This window comes from Aptenodytes patagonicus, chromosome 1 (assembly GCF_965638725.1).
Source record: "Aptenodytes patagonicus chromosome 1, bAptPat1.pri.cur, whole genome shotgun sequence".
Taxonomy (NCBI): domain Eukaryota; kingdom Metazoa; phylum Chordata; class Aves; order Sphenisciformes; family Spheniscidae; genus Aptenodytes; species Aptenodytes patagonicus.
The window spans coordinates 207,566,040-207,590,288 of record NC_134949.1 but is presented as its reverse complement, the minus strand read 5'-3'; the positions used below and the strand labels follow the sequence as shown (position 1 = coordinate 207,590,288).

The 24,249-nt window shown below is 43.4% G+C and overlaps 1 protein-coding gene across 3 annotated transcripts in view; it reads left to right on the top strand.

Moving 5' to 3' along the window:
- The window catches only part of IFT88 (intraflagellar transport 88), a 59,931-nt gene extending 54,266 nt beyond the window's left edge, over window positions 1-5,665 (top strand). For all 3 annotated transcript variants that reach the window (XM_076328121.1, XM_076328122.1, XM_076328120.1), the window contains exons 25-26: window positions 4,603-4,698; window positions 5,397-5,665. In XM_076328121.1, the coding sequence (XP_076184236.1) occupies window positions 4,603-4,698; window positions 5,397-5,518 (218 nt within the window). In that variant the 3' untranslated portion in view covers window positions 5,519-5,665. The remainder of the gene's footprint in view (window positions 1-4,602; window positions 4,699-5,396) is intronic.
- The last annotated feature ends 18,584 nt before the right edge of the window (window positions 5,666-24,249 follow it).

Sequence of the window (24,249 nt, the reverse complement as noted above, 5' to 3'; positions counted from 1 at the left end):
CTTTGATTGCAAGTGCAATCAGACAGATGTTAACGCTCAAAGCTGTACCATTAGTAGAGAAAAACTCTACAAAAAAGCCTTTCATCCAGAGTTTTTATTATTATCCTTTGTCCCAATGTTACCTTTGGGTTTTTTCTGTGTACTACCTTAGAGAGTTAGTTTCATTCCCATAATCCAAAAGCTGGAATGTGTATAAAAACTTTGGCCAAATTATGTATGTATACTGAATAAAACCATATAGATGATTTATCTGCAAATAGAACTACAAAAAGTAATTTCAAGATGAGATTTAAACTTCTGGCAGATCATGTTATATGGTCAGCAGAATTTTTAATAGCTGCCATATTGGCAGCCAAATCCTGTGTCCCATGGCAGAGTGTCAAGAAAAGCCTTACCCGGAATGGCTCAACAACTAGGACATTCCTCCTGAAAGATGGAGCCATGGGTTTGAACTCCCTCAGGTGAAGAAAGGCATTGAAGCCAGACCTTTCGCTTCCTGAGCTGCTGTCTGACACCTCCATGTAAGGTAGATGGTGTCAACCACCTCTTATTCTCTTCCAGATGTACTTTAAAATGAAAGATGCTCAGGTTGTTACGGATGCAAAAATTTCACAGGGCTCAAGGGAAGACTGAACAAGTTCTTGGAGAATATATCAACCAATCCATTGTTAAATATGAAGAGCCACCCCCTTCCCGCAAACACACACTTCATTTACAAATTGTTGGAGGCTAGGAAATTATTCTTGGAGAGCTACTGTATATGCTTGCTCTACTTATGATGCTCTTCCCTAAGCATCTTGTTGTTCTTTTGTACGGACAATAAGCCAGTTTAGATAGATCTTTAATCTAATCTAGTAAGGTATCTATATGTTCTTACTGCTTCAGTGTTAAGAGGACACTGCCCATAGACACTTACTCTTCATAGTTTTTTCCAGAGTGTGTTTAGTCAAGGTGGGATGTATTGATCAAATAACTGCTGCTTCTGGAAAGAACAGTCCAGCCCCCCTCAGCACTTCTTTTCTGTCCCATTCCTGGTTAAATGTTCTTGCTGCTTCCCTTGCATTACTTGTAGCATTAATCTAACCCTTTGGTGAGTTGGTTCAGTTCATTAAATGCAGTAAATAACGTGTTTGCGCAACTGAATCAAGTCTGAAGCCTAAAAAGCTACATTTGTGTGAACAGCTATATTTGTTCACTGTAACAGCACTCACAATTCCATTTACTATATTGGCTCATAAACAGACAGGGGAGCTTAGGCACCAGGATTGCATGCTGAACATCCTGCAGGCATCTTGCTACTCAGGATGGCCATTTTGGGCAACTCAATCATAGCAGTAAGTGCTTAAGGAACTTCAAAGCTATGCAGGGGGGCAGTTGGTGAGGTTTAGATACTTCAATGGTTGGACATCCACTAGATGGGGAGAGAAAAGGGTGGAAAATTTGGCTTCAAATTTTGGACTTCCAGCTTCATTCCCTTCTTGGATGTAGCCCTAATAAAACTTAAGGGTCCTAGGATGTCCAAGAACGCTTCTGTTTTCAATTTTTTGTTTTAGGGCAGTAAGATGTACAGGTAACTTGTGGGTATTATGTTTATCCCAGCCATTTTGGTTTGTCTACCATCCTTTTTTTTTTTTTTCTTCTTTTAGTTAATATAAAATCTTTCACCTTCCTCTGGTAGTATCACTAAAACCCATCTGTTTTCCTCCTTCACAATTGAAAACTTTTGGTATGCCATCTTCCTCTTTTATCTTCATTACACCCAGTTCTTCCTTTCTGGAACCAACCAATTAAACCTATGGAGTTTCTTTAATTAGTTCAATCTTCCCCTAGTGTATAGAATCATAGAATAGTTTGGGTTGGAAGGGACCTCTAAAGGTCATCTAGTCCAAACCCCCTGCTGTGGGCAGGGACATCTTCAACTAGATCAGGTTGCTCAGAGCCCCGTCAAACCTGACCTGGAATGTTGCCAGGGACGGGGCATCCACCACCTCTCTGGGCAACCTGTGCCAGTGTTTCACCACCCTCAGCATCAAAAATTTCTTCCTTCTATCTAGTCTAAATCTACCCCCCTTTAGTTTAAAGCCATTCCCCCTTGTCCGGTCGCAACAGGCCCTGCCAAAAAGTTTGCCACCATCTTTTTTACAAGCCCCCTTTAAGTACTGAGAGGCTGCAAGAAGGTCTCCCCGAAGCCTTCTCTTCTCTAGGCTGAACAACCTCAACTCTCTCAGCCTTTCTTCATAGCAGAGGTCTTCCATCCCCCTGATCATTTTTGTGACCCTCCTCTGAACCTGCTCCAACAGGTCCGTGTCTTTCTTATGCTGAGGGCTCCAGAGCTGGACACAGCACTCCAGGTGGGGTCTCACCAGAGCAGAGGAGAGGGGCAGAATCACCTCCCTCGACCTGCTGGCCACGCTTCTTTGGATGCAGCCCACGATATGACTGGCCTTCTGGGCTGCGGGTGCCCATTGCTGGCTCACGTCCAGCTTTTCATCCACCAGTACCCCCAAGTCCTTCTCGGCAGGGCTGCTCTCAATCCCTTCATCCCCCAGCCTGTATTGATACTGGGGGTTGCCCTGACCCAGGTGCAGGACCTTGCCCTTGGCCTTGTTAAACCTCATGAGGTTCACACGGGCCCACTTCTCCAGCTTGTCCAGGTCCCTCTGGATGGCATCCTGTCCCTCTGGCATGTCGACTGTACCACTCAGCTTGGTGTCATCTGCAAACTTGCTGAGGGTGCACTCGATCCCACTGTCTATGTCATTGATGAAGATATTAAACAGTACCGGTCCCAGTACAGACCCCTGCAGGACACCACTCGTCACCAGTCTCCATCTGGACATGGAGCCGTTGACCACTACCCTCTGGATGCGACCATCCAACCAATTCCTCACCCACCAGACAGTCCACCCATCAAATCCATACCTCTCCAGATTAGAGAGAAGGATGTTGTGGGGGACCTTGTCAAAGGCCTTATAGAGGTCCAGATAGATGACAACTGTAGCCCTTCCTGTGCCCACTGATGTAGTCACTCCATCAAAGTAGTGTAGTTTTGCTGTATCATTACTGTCTTTGCATCTCCTTCCTGCTTCTTCCAACTTTATTCATTATGTTGTAATTTATTTGTTTTCCATTGCACAAGACTCTGTGCCTACTCCTATCCTGCTCTTTCTCTCCCTGTTAAACATTTTATATTCTCCTCTAAACTGTCCTCAAAACGTTTTCATCCACGCCATCTTTGAAGCTCAGCACTCACCTCCTTGTTGCGCAGGCCTGTCCAAAGCCCACTGAAATCAAGAAATCAAACCCATTGATTTCTTTCAGTTTCTTCAAATCCTTTGTTAAGAATTTGCTTCTTCCATGGAACCTGTCCATGAGAATTGATCCAAGGGAGGTCAATGTACATTAAAATAGATTTTCCTTGCTTTGATGTTTCAGTGGTAATCTGTGTCTTGTAAACATACTAATTGTTTGACATGTGACTGTATGTATTAGATCTTTCCTGGAGCAGAAACATTGTCTTCCAATTCAGGACTAAGTAAACTGAAGTCTGCTGTACTATTTATAGAGAAATAAAGGATTGTCATCTTTGTGGAAGATTATTTTTTTTAAATAGTAACAATATTTATAAAAAGAACATTTATAGTAAATAAGACAATGAAAATGTGTTGCCAAGTCCAGACTTTGTAATTAATGTTTGCTGAATGAAACCCATTTTTCCTCCTTACAGATGGAGGACTTTTAATAACAACATTGTTTCGTGTTGTAAATGAGCATGTTTGTATTTGGCAGCATGGCATGTCCTGCCTTGTAAATATACCAAGCCAAACATGAAACGTTTTCTCCTAGCAGAAAAAAAATGCATAAAAACTTGTCGTAGCAGACAAGATTGAAAACTTGCCATGAATGTGAAAAAGAGATTCAGAGGTGAACAGAATATTTAAAGTGTCTGGAATACTGCTGTGGCAAGAGAATGTTAATCTGATGTTGTCTGGGCACGAGGCAGCCCTCAGAGCTGACACATTCCTTGGGGCCCTGCTGCAAACTGAGCCGCCAGCGCAGCGTTTACAGCAAGATGCAGGGCCAGGATGGTCTGTATACATGGACTGTGCCTGCCTGCCATGCAGACAGCACATGCCAAATATACTCTTCTAATTAAAAGCCAAGTTAGTGTTGTATTTAACCTTGAGAGCATTCAACAGGTGGATCATACTAATATATTAGTACGCACACAGACATATGAAATGTCTGTATACATTGTGACAGTGTTTATATTTATCATGCTTATTTTAACTCCAAAATGTGACTGTAATTCATAAGCAACTGAAATGTCGGCATTTGAAGCAGAAATATTTTAATGTGTTTACTCCAAAGTAAATAAGGCTGTATATATTTTAAAAAAAAAATTAAAACACACACTGTGTGGACACAGTGTCCATTGTGTTTTAATGACCACAATTACAAATGAGTACTGTATCCATCATGAAAAGATGGTTTCATCCAAATCTTGTCTGACAGATAGTAGCTGAATTTATGTTGTTCTTTTATCATGATTTCACAGAATATAGTAGCATATTATTTGTCTTCAACTTTTTTTTCCCCCAGATGGTGGTGGTACCAAAGGGGAAAGACTGAGTGCCAAACTAAAAGCTTTGCCTGGAACAAGTGAACCCTATGAAAGTAGCGGCAGTAAAGAAATAGGCAAGTGTGCATCTTATACCTTCTTACTTTCCTAGCCCTCAAAGAGAGAGGAGATGGAAAAAATAAGTTCTTGGAAGAGCATGTATAATTAGACAATTAGGAAAACATTTTCCTCATGAAATAAATGTGAAGAATGGCTTTAGCTTCATTGTTCAGAGCTCACTATAAAGTAATTGTAAATATTAAGAGATGCGGCCCATGTAAATATTTATTACTTTCGATATCCATCTGCTGCATCCTTTAGTCAGTTCTTGTGGTTCTGCAGTCACAAATTCTTCACTAAGATTAAATTTTCAAAGGGGTTTAACATCCCAAATCCATGTGGAATGTGGTACTTCCTAAAATGCCCTTCCTTTAACCAACTCATCAGTCTTCCTGTTCCATGTACTTTTCCAAAGTCTTTTTCTCACTTAATGACTGTAATAAAATAAAGAGAAATTTATTTTAAAAAAAAGAAGGAAAAAAAAAAAGCTTCTATCCCTAGCACTCGGGTACTTTGCTCATGTGCCATGCCTCACTTCGCAAACATGGTATCTTGTTCTCCATCAGTGTTCGTACGCTTTTTCTGGTCTGCATTTCAAAGACACCTGACAGATGTGTAATGCTAAAACCCACTCTTGTGTTTGATTGTGTATGTTTGAAACAAAGCTAAAATTACTTGCAGGTAACTATTTCAAATGTATTTATTTAAACCGTAGATGCCTCCTACATAGATCCACTTGGCCCACAAGCAGAAAGACCAAAAACTGCAGCAAGAAAAAGAACTGAGGAAGATGACTTTGCTGATGAAGAACTAGGAGAGGATTTGCTTCCAGAATAACATATGGTCCACTCATAACTTTTTCTCCTTTTAAAAGTTTTAGCAGAAAAACATTCATCCATGATGACTTTTGTAGTGGATTTTGATGAAAATACTTGTGAAATACTTTGGATATATGGTATCATACATTAAAAATGTGGATTTGAAGTTGCAGTGTCTTTTATAATTGATTTAAAAAAAAATAATGCTGAGGTGGTTTTACTCATGCATAAAAACTACACAGGTATTCAAACTCATTGCAAACCATATCAAGCGCATAAAGCTTTTGCTTTCAGAGACACATCCAATGATAATAGGAAACACAGCAGTCTCTAAAATTTCACCTTTCAGTGCAAAATACCTTGAAGCAATGTTATAAGGTTGAAAGTCCCATATCCCTCATCCAAAGCCAGAACTTACTTAAGGCCTGTGAATTGACTTTCCAAAATTGTTGGGTATGACCTTGGTCATCTTGAAGGCCCCAATTCAGCAAAGCACTTAATACTGATACTGAAGAAAGCATCTTAATTTTAGTCTATGCTTAGCTGAGCTAGGGCCATTTTGCAGTCTCTTGGCAATCTCCTAGGTATTTTTGCAATTACAAAGATGAGGGGGTTTTTTATTTTGAATGAAATCCTGCCCACTCTGACCAATCTAGTTTGTTCAGAATTGCTAATTAGGTTTCAGCTTTTGAATCTCATGTTGGGGATTGTGGCACTGACTACGCAGAGGTAGCTTTCTACAGCCTAGGTTGAGTATGTGCAAAGATGTTAGTTACAGAAATCATAATTTTGCTTATGAACTGAACAAGTTTGATCTGAAGTCATTGAGACATGTTAAATAGGAACATGGGGTTCCTGATTTATATGACTTTTTGGAGATAAAAATATTAGTCAGGTGTTCAGAATTTCCTAATAAATACTTGCAAAACTAGTACACTGGGGTGGCAGGGACTTGTTTTTAAAACATCGGTGTGAGTTTGGTTTAATAGTTAGACTTTGGTTATTACACTTTGAAATGCAAGGATTCAGTCTTTTAAAATTTCCAATGCTCATTCTCAGTGTTGGTGCTTAGACTGTTTCCCGACTAGTGGCACTGGAAAGTTCTCTTCATAGCTTCATGAAATGTTCTTTTCAGGTTTTAAAAACATCTGCCTGGTCTCATAAGACGTCTCTGCAAGTGGTCAGAAATACTTCGTTAATGGCGCAGTTGTCGGAATGTGATCTTGTGGGTTTTATGGTACAGTTAATGAACTGCTTTACATGTAACGTGTTTCCCATGATACTGGTGCAGCACTCAGTCTAGGACTGCAACAGCTTCTGCTTGGTGGTGTAAGCAGAGCACATTCAGTGTGGTCTATGGCATAGCCTGAGGAGCTCACCAAACAAAAAAGACAGTGTAAGCTCTGGAGCCTGATCCTTCTGGAGGATGGAAAAGAGCATGAGAAGGAACTGGATGCCGCCTGTCTTATTTCTGCAAGTCTCTCCTGTGCTGCAGTTCTCTCTTAGCAGCAGGACAGAAAGGAAAAAAAGATGACCTCTGCTGCAGCTAGGGACAGAAAGGGAAAGAATGGATGGCTTATGTGGCTAAAGAACTTGAACCACACTGCAACGCTAACATGCTAAGCCAGAGCAGCCTTTGGCTTTTTTGCTGTTCAACTCAGCTGAGGAGACCTTCTGTGTCTTTTAGAACGAGAAACACAGAAATTTGTTGCCTCTTTTGTCTCTGGTGAATCCCTGAGTTCACTGCAGACTTTACCATTTTACTTTTTTCCACTCCTTGACAGTAGTCCAAAGACAGTGCACACCTGTGAACGCAGAGTCTGTGTACTGTTGTCAGCTGGGTACATTCTGGGTCTGTTGTAGAGCCAGCAGGAACTTGCTGTCTCTGGCACTGGGCAGCCCTGACCTCTCTTCACCGAGGCTACCCCTGCAGCCCCACCACTGCCAAAACCTTGGCACTGGCACCCAATACAACAGTGTATATTTTTAGTATTTTCAATGAAATGTCAGTCAGAAAGACAAAGGAAGGGAGATGGAAAGGCAACCCAGCTGAACAATTCTCGGAGAAGGGCTCAGGCAGATGACTTAACTTTACGGTCACACTTGGGACCCAGCTTTCTCTTGCCCGTTCTTCAGTGCTGCCGTTATCTACTGCTCTGGTCATGGGATGACATATTCCTGGATATCATGGTAGTTCTTTTCTGTCAGGCTTTCAGTCTTGGAAGACCTGGACCTCCAGGATGTGACATGCCAGGCAGGAAGGAGCATTTTCAGCTACAGACTGCAGTGGAATGAGTTATCAGACTAATCACAGTGGGAGAAAGTATTTTGTACCATGGCAGGGAGTATAGATAAACCTGTGAAACAGGGCAAAACTGAAGACAGGCAAGATACTGCCATGGTTTTCCAATGCGAAACCATTTGAGTAGAGCATCTAATCAAACATTGCAATCACACAGACATGTCCATGATAAAATGGTATGAATCACTAATAATTTGGAATATGGTTTACAGGCAGACTTAGTCCATCGAAACACTCCTATGGACTTTGATCAGCAGCAGTTTCTTGGTTCAGTTTGCCCAAATGCCTAACTGTACATTATGTAAAATTCTGTGTTTTACAAACAAAGAATTGCACTTTTGTTCCACTCCTGCACAAACTTCCAGGAACTTCTGGAACATGTTGTTTCCTACAGCATGAGGATCTGATTATATAATGCTCTGGGTTATGATGTATTTGCATGTTATTTTGCAAGCACAGTTGAGCTTGTTCTGAACTGACAGAAAGCCATGTGATCCAGCTCCAACACTGGAATAGTAAGTCTTGCTCACAGTCAAAATTATTTAGCCCAGGTTCAACTCCTTCAAAACTATGTTAACTATGGCTACATCTCTACTAGAATTGCAATATTGCCAGGGCAGGCCCAGAGCAGAGGAGCTGATGTGTAACCATCCGTATTGTAAGACTAGTAGCACACCCCCGGTACAGTTTTGGCCTGTGACTATTAGCAATCTCCCAGACAATTCCCTTGCATGACCCAAAGGTTAGCCTGGGCCAGGAACCATTCTTCATAAGCATCTTAGGTGCAGCCTCCTTCTTCTGCTGTGTGAGACGTTCTGTGTGAGGGAGCACAAGATGTGACATCCCACCTGGACTCAAGGCTGGAGAGTGATCCCTGATGGGGACTAATATAACTGGGATCCATTCAGGAGAAAGAAGCTCTGTGTGTGTCCAAAGTGCTATGTCAGCATGTTGTTGGAAGGCCTCAAGCTATTGGTAGATGAACACACCTGCATGATTCAGGCAGCTCAGGTCTTGAAGGGAGCGTGGCCATGCTAGTTGGGTGCTGTGTCTAAAATAATTACCTGGGTTATACGTGATTATTGCACTATGTTGATGTGATGACCCTGCCCCTGTCCTGGAGCTAGCTTGGTTGGCATTTAGCTCAGGTGCAATGTGAGCTGTGTTCCCTGCTGCCATGTAGGATGCCCTCAGTCCTGAGATAGGGCTTAGAAACCTCAGGAATGGAAACACTGCATGAGCTAAATAATTCTGCCTTGATTCCAGAAATTCAAGCAGAAATATTTAGTCAGGTTTGGTCGTGCAAAACAGACTCCATCTCCAGAAGCCACACTGCAGGCATGTGCTTCCAGCACCATTTAAGCCCTGATTTTGTGTTTATAATTTTGGAATTAGTAGATCATTTAAAATTCCTGAATAAGGTTTTGGTAAATGCAATAGGACTGCTATTATACTAGGTTGTTTGGGGTTTTTTTAATCTTAGGAAGGCAGCAGTATTAAACCTAGGAAAATGCTAATCCCCTTGAGGAACTGACTCGTGAGCTATTTTAGCTTGTATTGTCATGAAAAGTGTATTGGTCACAATATTAAGCAACCCTCAGTTGACCTTTCAGACCCAAAATATTCTGTAAGTCTTCTTCAGGATGTGCTGGATTCAGTTAGGTACAAAGTTACCTTTCTCTTTACATGTATGAAAAATGTCTCTTTGTACAGTAGGCTCTCTGATAATGACCCTATGAGTCACTGTCATTTTACAAAACATACAGAAATCCAGTTTCCTTGGATAAAAGTGGAAGGTAATCACAGCAATTCTATCCCCTGAAACAGACATTTGTTGTCTTGATTCTCTCTAGAGTCTTCTATGTGAATTACTGCTTCAGAAGTGGACAGGGAAAAAATCCTTTGAGAATAGCCTCTTAGAGCATAGGCTGTGGACACTCTAGGTGGTTACCTTGGTGGCGAGTATCTTGGAGGCATAAATAGCCAAATACAAATGATAACCTGGGTAGTATTTTCTTTATTTGTTCCTAAATAAGCCTAACTCCACAATATCAAAGCATTCTTATTCACATATTTCATGTTTCACCCTGAATATCCTTCACTACAGATTGTGTAACTCATTACTTTTAAAACAAAGTTATTCTAGAGAAACATGGGAAATTAATACTGTACAAAAAAAAAAAAGGATAAATAGTTCTGCGAGTCTTATGATAAAGAGCTGTTTCTCTTCTTGGTTCCTTTGCAAGTGTAGTATGAGACCGTAAGAAACTAATCTAATTTGCTAAGCTTTGATTGTTCTTGATTTCAAAGGCATGGATGCTCAGCTTTTCAACAGAAAGGCTGTTAACCTGTTTGCACCTGTTTTCACCTTTGCAAAATGAAGGCCGTTAAGGATTCTCCACTTTGCAAGAATTCAGTTTTGCAAAGCTAAATTGCCTAACAACTGTAAAATATGCTGAGATCCTGCTGTAGAAGATGCTATGCCATGGAAGTTGCAAAGTGGTATTACAATGCTTACAAATGCAGGGAAGAGGGAATGGGAACAGCATCAGCAGTCTGGGTGACAGGTTATCTGCAAACAGAATGTGAGGGAGAAGGACATCTTTAGGGAGTAATTTAATTCTGTGTCTGAAGATTTATATCTGCTGGTGATGCCAGCTGAATGTTTGTTCCATACAATATGAGCTGTCCAACTTGAAGATCTATATGATAATTTTTTTAAATGTTTTCACGTCGTTATTTCAGATAGAGATGGGATCTCATTAATGTACACGCTGCTGTAGCAGGATGGGTATGTGCATTTGGAATATGCCAGTTTAGGGCAATTGTATCATTGTTGTGACAAGCACATTACTGTGGCATCATTACTAATGCTTGTCACAATAATGTGCTTTAATAATGTGTGAACCATAGCATCTGGAACTGGCTGTCATACCAGGATGGCTATGGAAGACAACAATCCCAACCAAGAGAAACTCCTGACGAGGTTGCTCATTGGTGATTTCATGTGACTGGGAAGGGCTACATTCTTACACCTACTGGCAGGTTTTCATGATCCTTCTAGTGGTTCTGAAACAACTTTCCAAGTTATCTTAATGGTCTGATGATAAAGTATTTGAATAGGATTTTTTCTCCTGCTATGACATACATTTTCTCCAACTGTTAGTTACAATGTAAGACTCAAGGTACAAATCTTGTGTGGTTTTTGTACATTTCAGTGTTTAACATTGCATGAAAAATGCTCTCTGATGGAATCATGCAGAAAATGTTTCTTATTAATATGAACTTACTAAAAATGTCTGCCTTATTCTTGCACAGCTCAGTTTTCTTTTGAATGCTGCATGACAACCCCCCAGAAAGAGCATTTAGAACATTATGTAAAAGTGAAAGAAATACTTTTTCCATTACTCAGTAGATTTCCTTCTGTCTCTCCTATCAGTGCCAAGTTTCCCTTCCCCTTCCTCTCAAACTTTTCCCGCTTGTTTTGGTTAAAAAGGGATAATGTAAGGTGAATAAGGGAGGATAAGAAATGGTAAGGCACACCATGAAGCTCATCAGAATCCAATAAAATAGAATGTGAAGATTGGATCATATTAGAATGCATAGATGAAATGATTGCACAGAAGGACGTGAACTGTTGTCTTCATTTATTATTCTGGGCCAGGAAAGTGGAAAGTTTACAATAATCTATTGTTGAAATACTAAAGGGCAACACCAGAAGCTTGGGAGACTATCGAGAAGAATACATATGAATCATAAAAAGTAGCTACCATTTTTTTCCAGAAGGTACAAAAGTGCCTACAATGTATTAGAAAACAGAAGTCCGTGAATCTTCTAAGGATGTAGAATAGAACATTGTAATAGAAATGTTTATGTTGGTATGAATGGTAAGGAAATGTGAACACATGGGTGCAAAATACCAGCAGGAGGAGGGCTATAAAAACGGCATGTGTTGCTGACATCTACAGTAGCAAGTCATCAAGATCCTAGCACACGTCTACCTTCAGTTTCTCAGGACAACCAGATCTGAAGCAAAGACATTGACTAACTCCTGATGACTCACAGAGGTGGGAGAGGATCAAGAGATTAATCACTGTCAGCTCCTGATGGGTACAATGAGACGCATCCAAAACCAGCACCCTCCTAAGAAGAATCCATGAAGTGTAGGGAATAGACTTGAAAACCGGTGCCCCTTGTCCTCCATGTCATTGCAAGCAATTCTGGACAGACTCCCTGGATACAGGTGTCAGTGCCTGACTGCTCGGTGGACTACCTACATGCATCTTGGTGTTTGTATGTATGAAAGTGTGAGTGTTAGGGCCTCAAATCAGTTGTGTTTTAACATAAATTAGTATTTCCTTCCTATGAGATACCACATCGAGCTATATTGTTGCTACAGTGCTGTGACACGTATTTCTGCAGTCATTATGTTTTCAGGATTTACTGAAAGAAAAGAATTCTGCAATAAGCGACTCAACATCCATTCACATAATTATAAACTGTAAGATTAAATGCTCTATTTGGCAAAATAAAGGGTCATCTTTAGTGGTAAAGTACACAAGAAAACGAGCATTTCTAGGAGTGGGTTCATCCCATTCTGACAGTTCTGAAACAGTTCAGATGATTGCAACCACCAGAGCACAGAATCAAGTCTCTCATGGTATCTGTCAGCAACACGTTGTTTACAACCAAATTTAGAAGTCTAAATGTAGGAATACATTTAAAATGCCTAAACGTATTTATGTAGAGCCATATTGCAGACTCCCCAAGACATCCACATAAAGCTGCCATGTATGACACAGGATCTATGGGAGGTCTCTGAGGTGGCCTCTGGGTATCAGGCCAAATACCCTAGGGTACCTGAAATGCACTCGAGACCCAACTTTAAGCACTTGAATTATTCTGTGCAGAGAGTGTTCAGTTCCTAACAGACAAATATCCAGTGGCATTTGGGAGGTCATGGAGTGTCTGAGACCCGCCCCAGGCAGAGCAGACTAGCACAGTGCCTCATTTATGCCAGCCTTGCCCTGTCCTGGTGTAGCAGCTACAGGCCAGGTGAGGCTCCTCACACTACTCAAAGTGACACTGCGGAGCCTGTTTCCAGATGACTGAATCTTGCCCTGTGCAGCCAGGTGTGAACTAAGTGTCCATCGATGGAGCCAGTGGACTTGTACGCATTACAGTTAAGCATTTAGTGCAATTTGAGATGCCCTAGTGTATCCCACATGGCTGATCCCAGGTCCCGTGTCCTATCTGGCAGTTTCCTGCATGCTCACAGGATAGTAGGCTTTGAGACAGCCAAAGAGGCACTAGATGATAAGTACGTTAAACACCTGAATTGCTCCCCAGTGTTTAGACACCACATTTATTTGTCTGCACCCTCATGCTGAGCTCCACCTCCTCCCATCTGGTCCTGACAGCAAGGAGGTAGCCAAGGGGAGGTGGGGTGGGATGGGACGGGGTGGTGAGGGGCCTTGAGGTGACCACAGCCCTGGGCAAGAGGCTGTCCCCACACAGACAGGGGTGACAAGGCGGTCTCTGTGTCAGCCATTCTCCCCATGGGCCCAAGTTATGGGGTTTGTCCATCCCACTGTGTTTGAGCAAGGGAGAAGAGTGACAGCCCTTTTTCCTCAGCCAGTTGAGGGCTGGGCCTTCCATCAGCCCTGGCTCCCCCTGGTGATGTGGTGGCCATGTCACAGCGAGCAGAACATTGGTGGTGACCATGTCACAGGGGATTGGTGACATGGCCATCCAGGATGGGTATGAAAAGGGCTGTGTGGTGAGCCGGCCCAGACTGGAGGCAGGCAAATGAGCAAGGGCTGAGGCAAGATGGCAGGAAGGAGGGCAGGGAAGGGAAGGCTGCTGCCCTTCCAAGAGCTGGGACTAGGCAGGGAGGCAGGGCTTGCCTGTGACACGACAGATGGTGGCTCTTCCCCTTTGTCTTTTAGAACTGGAGGCTCAGACAAGGACTTGACCAGACCGTGGCATGCTCCTCCCTTCAGACACTCAGCTAGAGAGATTTGTTACTTTCTACAAGGACACTGACATAAAGATAAGGAATAAAAAATGACACCAACCCCTGGCACCAACCCCAATGATGCCACGTCACAGTGGGCAGCAGGCTGGCAGTGGTCCATGTCACCATGGGGCTGGTGACACAGCCGGTGCGGGATGGGTGTCTCCTGGCTGCCTTGGAGATGTGGGACTGGCAGCCTTGGCCTGAGGCTGGGAGAGCCCTGGGCAGGGAGGCATGGGTTGCCCATGGCAATGGAGGGTGGCTGCTCCGGTTGTTGATACTACCCTGTCATTTACAGCCACAGTCTGCACTGCAGCACAGTCTCATAGGCAGCTGGAAGCTCCCCACAGCCGTGGACGAGGGGAGCTCTGCACCACCCACCCTCTCTGTGTGAAACTTCTCTCAAAGTTTTCTGATTCATGAACCCATTAGCTGGTTCTTGTTTGTGTGGTCTTTTTGGGGAAACTTGTCCATATATATGTACAGAAATCTCTCTTTATAAATCTGTATATTATACAGGAACAATTCCTGACATAAAGAAAGTGGGGAGCCAATCAGAGGGTGCTCTGAGATCATGTAGGTATGATGTTTTCAAAACAGGACAACTGCCCGATCACAGAAACAGTATGAAACATGCAGGGGTATGACATCATCAACAATGGCAATCTCCATGTATTTGGTGGGCAAGGGCTTCCTGTTGTCACATATTGCTGGGAAAGCTGTAAGGGGTGGCTGGTCCTGCCAGACAGCCACAGGCCAAGATGAAAACATGTGGGCCATGAGACTGTCAGAAATGGCAACTACCTGCCATAAAATGGCATCTGAAACAACATGGTGGCCCCATGCATGTTGTGGGAGAGGACTTCCTGCTCTGAGGCTCTTCTAGGGCTGACAGGAAGGGGTGGCTGGTGTCAATAAATGGCCGTGAGCCAATCAGAGAGGATATGAAAACAAGTGGGTCATGTTTTACAAAACGGCGGCTTAGTGCCATTACAAAGAGCCAAGAGTCATGTCCTTCGGCCAGCGGGATGAGGCAGGAGGCAGTCTGTGGGCTCCATACGGACCTTGCCACCAGGTCAGCTGTTGTCAAGGGCACGGGCAGGATGTTCTGCGCTGTCACTGGGAATTTTCACCTGAGGCCATCAAAGGAAAACATCTCACTACCTTGTCTGTTTTCTTTTAGGAAACAGCCATGAGCCATGGAATTCCCTATAGATGCACATAAAGGTCCATATGGCTGCTATTCTGAATTTATTGATTGAAATATTATCATACTTAGCATCAAATCTAGGGCAGGCTTTTTATTACTAAAGATTTTTTCTAATATTTCATTATATAGATTTTTTTAAAAACCTCAAATTCTCAGAAAATTATAAATCAAAGTCAATGACAATGATACTGCTACCTTAATAATATCTTAGTAACTTCTCAAAGTCATGGTAGAATCTATGTTTTGCTGAAGTATATAAGCCAATTTTTTATGATTCAGATGTGTCTGGGATAGACTACGCCATGAGAGCTGGCATAGCCCTCTTTCAATTCCCGTGTAATGGAATCTCATTTGCTGCCCTTCTGTGATTCTTATTGTTATTATTTGAATCAATGAGATTGCTAATCAGATAATATGATTAAACTAACGTACAGAATTAGAATATTGTCTAGATGAGACTCAAAGCCTTAAACTCACTGGCAATTTAACGTCTGTGCTGTTGTTTCCTCTCCTTCTGCTCTGATTTGTTGAGCCAGACCTCTCCCAGAAATGTCAGCGCATATAAAGGAAGTGCATAAAAGTCAAGTGTGACATCCTCATGCTATTGAGAAAAGGTACTGGTTTATCACAGGAAGATTAATATAAAGACATCTGTCATGATAAATAATAGTCATGTTGCCACACATACCACTTGGTGCTGAAGTAACACTAGGCCAGGTGCAGCACGGGGCTCAGGGGGTTAGACTGGACTGGGCTAAATGGACAGCTGCCTTGCCCCAGCCTGTCACCTCAGGATACAACTGCAAAGGAGAGGTTTGAATTCAATTTGAAAAAAGTCCTTCCTCAGAGTTGAAACCTGATTCAAATCCCATACAGTTCAAGGTTAAGATACCGCTCATGAGTGATACTGACCTGTGATGCATAAGGTACCAAAACCACTAAAAATCACACTTTGACTCAGCTCAATCACTTTTCAGAAACCATGAAATCAAGTCACTTCATCACATTATGAATGCTGGGTCATTCTGCTTCAATTCCAGTATGGTCTGTGAAGCTTATGTGTTGTATTTCTGTGGTACCATGCTGGGGTTTCACAGTCCTTGTATGACTTATGAACCTATTTTCCCTTATTCCTGATCAATATTTATCTATCCTTATACTAAATGCCTCAATAGATGTGCAGGGCTTAATCATAGTGCACCAAGTATTTGATTCAAGTGTTAAATTCTTAAGGCTGTTTTTAATGCAAAACATTTCAGTGGACCACATCTTTTATGATCCAGAGTACTACAGATGCTCATTTTTTGTGGGTTGTGCCAGAGACCCTGAATAGATTGCATTATGTGTCTGTTAAAAGTACCAGTAAACTAGCACAGAATGGACAGAGAAGATTCACCTCAATCTCATTTAGATACGTACGATGCAAGTTTCTCGCCTTCTGAGGCAGGTTTCATTTTTAGTCAGCAGAGAGTGACATTGTAGTGGGTGTCTGCTGTAGGCCACCTCAGCAGGAAGAACGAGTGGATGAGGCCTTCTACAGACAGCTTGAAGGAGCCTTATGTTCACTGGCCCCGGTCCTCACGTGGGACTTCAACCACCCCAGAAACAGCAGGGCTGTTTCTGTAGAAACAAACCAGAGGTGCTACCTGCAGCTAGGCATGCTGGAGATCCCAAATCCCTACAAGGGACAGTGCCAGTTGCTCCAAAGTGACTGAAAGAGCCCGGACTGCAGCAATCCCCTCCTCAGCTGCAGTTACATAGCCAGAGTTGTGCTATTTTCAGCCAGAAATCCCCACATTTTTTCTCATCAGCCTTGACACCTTGGCTTCTACCAGGCCAAAACCACCCTGCCTCTGTCTCAATCTTATACCCTGGCCCAGTGGGTCCCACTCGAGGCTCAGGGGCTCAGCAGGCCCTAGAAGAGCCCAGCCCATCTCCATGCCACGGATGTCGTGGAAGGGAGTGCTCACCTCCTGACAGAGCAGAGGAGGGGACGGGGCGCCTGCAGCCCGCGAGAGACCCTGACACCCCCCCCCCAGGCCCGCAGGGAGAGCCGGGCGGGTCACCCCGCGGGGTTGCTGCGACCGGGCCGGGGCAAGACAGTGGTTGGCGGCGGACCGAAGCCCGTCCGTGCCTGCGGGACTGTCCCCGGTGGCCGGGGGCAGCGGGACAGGATAGCGGGCCGTGCCGAGTGCGGGACCGGCCGGCTCCCGGCGCTGAGCGCTCGCCTCCTCCGTGAGCGCCTAAAATGTTCCTGGCATGCGAGGCCAGGGGAGATGCAGTGAGGAGCGGGGCACTTTTCCAACAGCTCCTCCGCCGAGAGCCAGTGGCACGGCGCGGCTCCGCAGCCCGCCGCTCTCCTCGGCTTCCTCGAGCAGCCCGACCGCCATGCAGCGAGGCAGGGTAAGGGTCTGCGGGCCGGGGACCGGGCAGGGCGGCCCGGGGGGCGCGCCCCGACCGCTGGGCCGGGGGCTCCGGGGCGCGGCGGGTGTAGGGGGGCGCGCCCGGTCCCAGCCCCGCTGACGGCGGCGTCGTTACAGGTGCGGGCGGCGCTGGCGGCGCTGCTGTGCGCGGCGCTGCTCCCGCTCCGCTCGGAGGCCGTCAAGGCGCCCAAGCGGCCGGCGCGGACCCGGACCTGCGGCGAGCGGCCCGAAGAGCTGCTGGAGCAGCTGTACGGGCGGCTGGCGGCGGGCATGCTCAGCGCCTTCCACCACACCCTGCAGCCCGAGCCGCCGGGCCGTCAGCACAACGCCAGCTGCCCCGCCGGGGGCCGGCCGGCCGCCGACAAGAGGTTCCGGCTCCCCGTCAACCTGCGCAGCGCCTCGCCGTGGGCCTACAGGTGACTCCGGGACACCGGGGGGAAGGGGGGGCTCCAGCCGCGTCAAGGGGCGAAGCGGTGCCAGGGTCCCGGCGGGCTGAAGAGAGCCGGTTCCGCGGTGTGGGTCCCCCCTGTGCCACACCGGCCCGGCGGCTTCACCGCCTTTTCCCGCGCAGTGCCCCGAGGCTGGTTCGGGAGGCGCCAGTCCTGAGGGATGACTGCTGCACCGAACAGCAGCCTGACGGAAAGGTGTTAAAGTAGACGTCCAAATAGTTAAATATAAGGTAAATATGTAAAAACAACTTGTGTGAGGAATACGTCTAATGAGCAGAAGGAGAAATGAAAAATAAGTGAGGTGGAGCGAGCTGTGAGATGGAGCTCACACACACCCACCTGGGAGCACAGACCACCCCTCAGAAAGTCACTTCGGCAAATTGTCATATGGGAAGTTCACTCAGAGGACCCTCAGCAAGGACCATCACCAAGAAAGCCCCTCCTGACTCTGTAGCATCCCCAAAGGGGCTCAGATGCTTTCCCTGAGATGTGACTCCAGACACTGTGCTGGTTTCTGAAATATATCAGAGTACAGTGTGTGTTCTTGTTACATACCAGCAGAGCCGTATCTTCACGTACCCTGCTACAAACACTCCCAAGGGCTTGCTGTCCAGTTTGCTGTAGGAGTGTAGGCAAGGAATGAGTACTGCAATTTTCTACATCTGTGTTTTCAACCTACGCTATGCAAACCCCCCTTCCCTGAGGTGGAACAGGGGCTGACAGACTATTTTTAAGGGGACATAAAAATAACTAAGTAAAGTAAATCTGTTGTTAGGCTGGTTAATACACAAAACAAGGGTCTGCACTTCTGTAGGGAATTCTGGAAAAGCTTGGAAACCACTGATCTAGAACACTAAACCCAGCGTGTGATCACATTCTCGCTATCAAGTCTTCTGGTAGTTTTGTGTGAATAAGACCTACAGAATTGGGTTCTCTGTTTTCAGCTTTCTGTAAAGACACTGCAGACAACAGGAAGCTAAAACATGCACAAACTTAAAAGGAACTTTCTTCCTACTTTCTGTACCTTACCATTCGTATATACCTTGATGCAGTTACTGTGTATTCAGCAAACTTAAATATCTCCTTGTTAGTGATCTCCAATAAACATTTATTTTGTGGCATGGTTTTTGCCCGCTTTTAGTTTAAGAAGTAATCCTACTGACAGAAAAATGGTTTATTTGCTCAATAAGCCATTCATAAACAAAGTATTTTTAGAAATAGTATTTTTAGTAATACATTTTATGTAAGCAGACTAAGGATTTTTTAAGCTACCTAAGCATGCAAAAAGCAAGTATGACGAACGGAACACCTACCATTAGGCTCAGGTATTTTTTAACATTGCTTTTGCCAAATCCTAGTGCTATCAGAAAATTGTTCTTCTGGTCTGAAAACAGTGCCTTCCATGCTCACATCTCTATTGGGCAGGTATTTATTTTCAGTTGGAGCTCTGTATAGGCTTACTTTTTAACAGACAATCAGCTGCTATTTGGGGCCTGGCTTACAAAAAGTTTATTAAGAAACTGTAAATCCACTGTGCTTTTCATCAAAATGTTTTCAAACAGACCATTAACCATTCATATACAAGTAACTTGATGACATCGCCAAGCTAGAAATTTTAAAAGATAGTGAAAGAAAAGTATTACACCGTTAAAGGCAAAATCTAAAATTATATTTTGGGGAAAAATAGTTCCTCTAGGGTGCAGAGGCCTGAGTACACTGTCTAGTTAACAGGTCTCATCTACAGCTTTTTTTTCTCAATCGCATTTTTACTGTATCATTAGTGTGCAATGAGACAGCGACGTTGCAAGATGTGTAATGAAAGTGTAAAATATGAAATTGCTCATTATGAACAGTAATGTGCATTTGCTATTACAACCTGCTATTTCATAGATTTTGAAGCCAGATAAAAGCATTATGCAGATCTGGTCTGATCTGTGGTGTTCACCCAGTTACCCTGGGAGCAAGCTCCCAAATCCCATTAGAGCTACTTCATATCTTTAAAAAGGACATGCAATTCTCCATTAAAGATTGCAAGTAATGGCACATTACGTCTTGTCAATGGTTAACCAATTTCACTTACACAATCCCAACAATTTCTTCTCCATGGCTGGGGTGTTAATCTGAAAGACTGCATACAGCTCTCTTCTGTAATACAGAACTTTCTTGACAAGCCTACTTACATTTAATTCTGTTAATCTTTCCTCATAAATTGCTCCCCTTCACTCATTCATTGCTGTCTCCTGAACTGCCTCCTGAATCACCAGCTCAGAAATGAATTCACTGTAGGCAGCCTCCTCTTGTACACCGTGATAGAACACCCCTCAAAGCATGAATTTGACGATTTGAAACTTGCATCAAGATGCCTGCCCCATTTTGGCATGTCTCACAGACATCCTGCTCTCCAACTTCTTTCCTGCCCCTGAAGAGTTACAGTGCGATTGATGTCTGCTCTATGCATAAAGGGTCCTTTTTCTTTTTGACCTGCATTTTAATGTCTGAGATACTTCATGCTGTTTCTCTGTCTTCATTGGTGTTGCAGCAGTTCCCATTGTTACCATCTGCAGATTTCATTAACATACTGTTTATACTCCCTATTCCGGGTCATTAATAATAAAGATATTAAGTCTGGCTCTACTTACCTTCCCCTGCATATCTCCCTAGGCACCTGTTCCCAGCTGTTTAACACTGCTTCTTGTAATTCTTCTGCTCACATGACAGTTCAGTTCAAGTCAACTGAAATTTTTTCATATCAGCATTTGTGAGAAAGAATCAAATATATTACTTAGAGATCTGTGTATAACATTCACCCTACTGCATTGCATATATCCAAGTTTGTCTTTCTATTTAAGCATGGAAGAATTAGGTTTGATTGACTCAAAGTTCAGATAATCCTTGTGCGGCTTCTTTCCTTGTCTTTGTTCTGTGCTTACTATTTATCTTCTATTACTTGGTCTTTAATTTGGTTATACAAAAATCAAGACTTTTAGATCATTTTTGGCTTGCTGCAACCCAGAGACACAGGAGTTGCACATGGATTGCACCACAGATCCATCTGGTCCACGATCTTGCTGCTGGCAGCAACCAACAGTTGGTATTTGAGGCAAAAGTTAGAGGAAAAATATTAGTTCAACTGCCTGATACTGAAATTCCATCCTGATGGCCACAGGAGATCAGTATGTAAGTCAGAGCACAAAGTTTAATCACCCAAATCGCTCTTCACCCCGCAGAGCTACAAAGAGACAGCAGAATTCCCTGAAGTCAGTTGAGTGGAGTGAAATCTTGAGCATACTGGATTTGCTCAGCTTATGGAAAGTTCAGGAAGTTGGTCTAAGAATTACCAAGGTTTTTTAAAAAACAGAGCCAGCAGCAGAAGCTCTGCCATGAAATCATCATGACATGAAATCATCAGGCTGTGTGCCATCTATCCAGAAGTTGCTTGTCCTTTTTAGTAGTATTACATGGACAGCCAATGAAATCCAGAAAGCCTGCTTGCACAAGGAGGTTACTGGCAAGGGCCATAGTCCTTGGCTATTGCTACAGTTCACAGTTGCTTTACAAGAGTTAGTGATACAGGTTGTCTTACCACCTACGGATCCCCGCTGACAGCACAGGATGGATGTTGTTTGTTAAAATTTAGAGAAGCCACAAGCATGGTGAATCTTTACCAATGCAAGCTCAGCTGCAGAGATGCACACACAAGTTGCTCATGGACGAGAGCCCTTATAAAAAGGATTAATTTTAAATGCGTGCCTAAATGTTTGCAGGGTGTGATCATAAATCTCAGAGTAATGGTTGAAAAATCTGATCCCACTGAAGGCAACAACGCGTTTACAGGTAGTGTTGATTTGTGATTCCATTCATAGTGCTGCAGAGCACAGGTGCCATTCATTAGTCAGCTGTATACCTCAGCTCTAATTTTATTCTCTGTTGTCTTAAGGTTATAATAGCATTCATAGCTAGTTTGTAGGAATACATTCAGAGTCTTCTGCAAACACACTTCTGCATGAATTTAGCAAAAATTCTTTATGTGTATTCAAGAAGTCATTCCCATTTCTGAATTTCCAAATCTCATGACTTCTGTGTCTGTCTCTGGGGCCTAATCCTACATTTACTAAGGGTTCATTTACAGAGATTTAACTTTTATTGTCAGTGTTGATCTGATCATGAAATCCCATATTAGCTAGTCCCTCTCTCAAACATTGCCCAGCTTGGTTTTTCTGCTTTTCAAAATCCAGTTTCAGTTTATAAGCATCCTTGGTTTAGTGCTCATCTACATAAAATCTTAATAAAAGTAATACAGGCAAGTCTTTTTTTACTGGTAAAAGCCAAGCTTGTTGGCAGTGCTTTTGAAAAAAGTCATACAAGAGGGCTTTCCTTTAAATGATACGCTAATGATTTTCAAGAACCTTATCCAAGACATTTTCCAGGATTTAGCATTATCATGTGGCACAGTGTGTATATCCCAAAGATGCAGCCGAGGGAAAGAATACAAGGGGACACAGAACTGATACCCTTTTTATTTGAGTACATGTTCGTACAACTGTTCAGAAAATCACTGTTAGCACTAGACTTATTTTATGCAAGCACTGTACTTACTACCTGTATATAAAACAAACTAAGCATAATGTGAACAAAAGAACACCTGCTATAAAGAAATAAATGTCTTGCCAAGAGGGGACAAAAAAGTTGTTAGCTCTTAATCCTGTAAGTATTTCAGAGTGCAAAGTAAAGGGATGATGATTTGCTTACTAGACTTCTGGTAACATCCAGCTGTTAGCCTAGTGCTAACTGATTTTCTGAAGAGTCAGCTGTATCTGCCTGCCCCAGCACAATATCTGACCGACTGGATTTAGAAGCTTGGAAACTGTGAAGTGATAATATTATTAAAAATACCACATATGAAAGTAGCAGTACAGGACAAGACAGATGAAGTCTTTGCAAGAGTTTTACTTCTGACAGAAACTTTTCTCTTGATTTCCAGGCTTAGTACATAAATGGCAGGAAGTTTGTTTTTCACTGGGAGCTCTCAAAGCACTCGTAGGGTCATAAGGAAAAGCAGCCTAGAACTAGTCACACTTCATTAGCAGTTCCAGTTCAGTACAAACCTGCTTCTTGTTCCAGCAGATCGAAACATAGCAGCCCAGCATAGCTCACTGCTCCTGTCATTTGTAAATCAGGCGCGCTGGCTAGGCACAGTTAGCCTTACATACCAGTAACCTGAGTTCACAGGACAAGGGCAACCCTCATTTGAAATGATTGGGCTGTCTAGTTTGCAGCAGTGGCCACAGCAAATGACACAAGGATGCAGCAGACACTTGGGTGCCAGTGGAAAGTTGCACTTCTCTGGTTCTCCACCACTCTTCCCAGCTGCTTCTGTTTTGTCCACCCCAGTAAGGTGCATCTTTCAGTACTTACAGGAAGGAGTCAGTGGGAACTTGGAGTATGTGTTTTATCAAGTTAATTAACCTGATCAAACATGTTTGCCCTGTTCTAGGAGAAGGCATAAAAACATGACTTGTAGTGCTTGGAGTAATGGAGATCCATCAAACTGCAGCAGCTGAGGCTGTGGTCATTACATGCACAGAGTGATTATGTTCAATACATGAAAACAGAGGAAGCAGGTCACACAACTGCATTTATACAGCTAGGTTACTGGTGTCAGTTAGCAGTTCAGACCCAAATCAGGCTGGGTTGCCTAGAAAGATGAAAATGAGGCTTTAGGTATACGGCCTTTCTTAACAGGTTTGAGCTGAAGATGCAGAACCTTGGATATGGCTCCAAAGTTCAGTGACATTTGAGTTCAGCGTTTAATTTCAGGAAGCATTACTTAGAGTCTTCAGCCTTCAAGTTCTGGTCTGGATGCAAAACCACATCTATATTTTGGATCCATCTTTGGGTTTGGACCCTCTCTGATTCCTTCCAATCCTCACATGATGGAGTAGACATATCTACAGCAAACTTAGCAATACAAGAGATTTTTCTATAGAAAGTAGAAAACCACACCATCCTTTGAAAAAAACCCTCATTCATACCTGACTTTTGCCACATGGCAGTTTGGAGGGGAAGCTTGTTTTAGATCATGATTCCAGTGACGGTGTTCTCTTGTTATTAGTGAAAACTCTTATGTTTGCATCCAGAAACACGTTCATGCTTTACAGTAACATCATAAACCGGGTCCTAGAGATAATACAGTAGAGGAAATACCAATGACTTGACATAGGGTGTGTTTAACAATCCACCACTGAAATTATTCACACTTGAGTTTGAAATGGGAATGTATCATAGGAGAAAAGCCTGTATTCCACTTTCTTCTCTTCTGCTGGCTACCAGACATTTTATTTCACATTGGT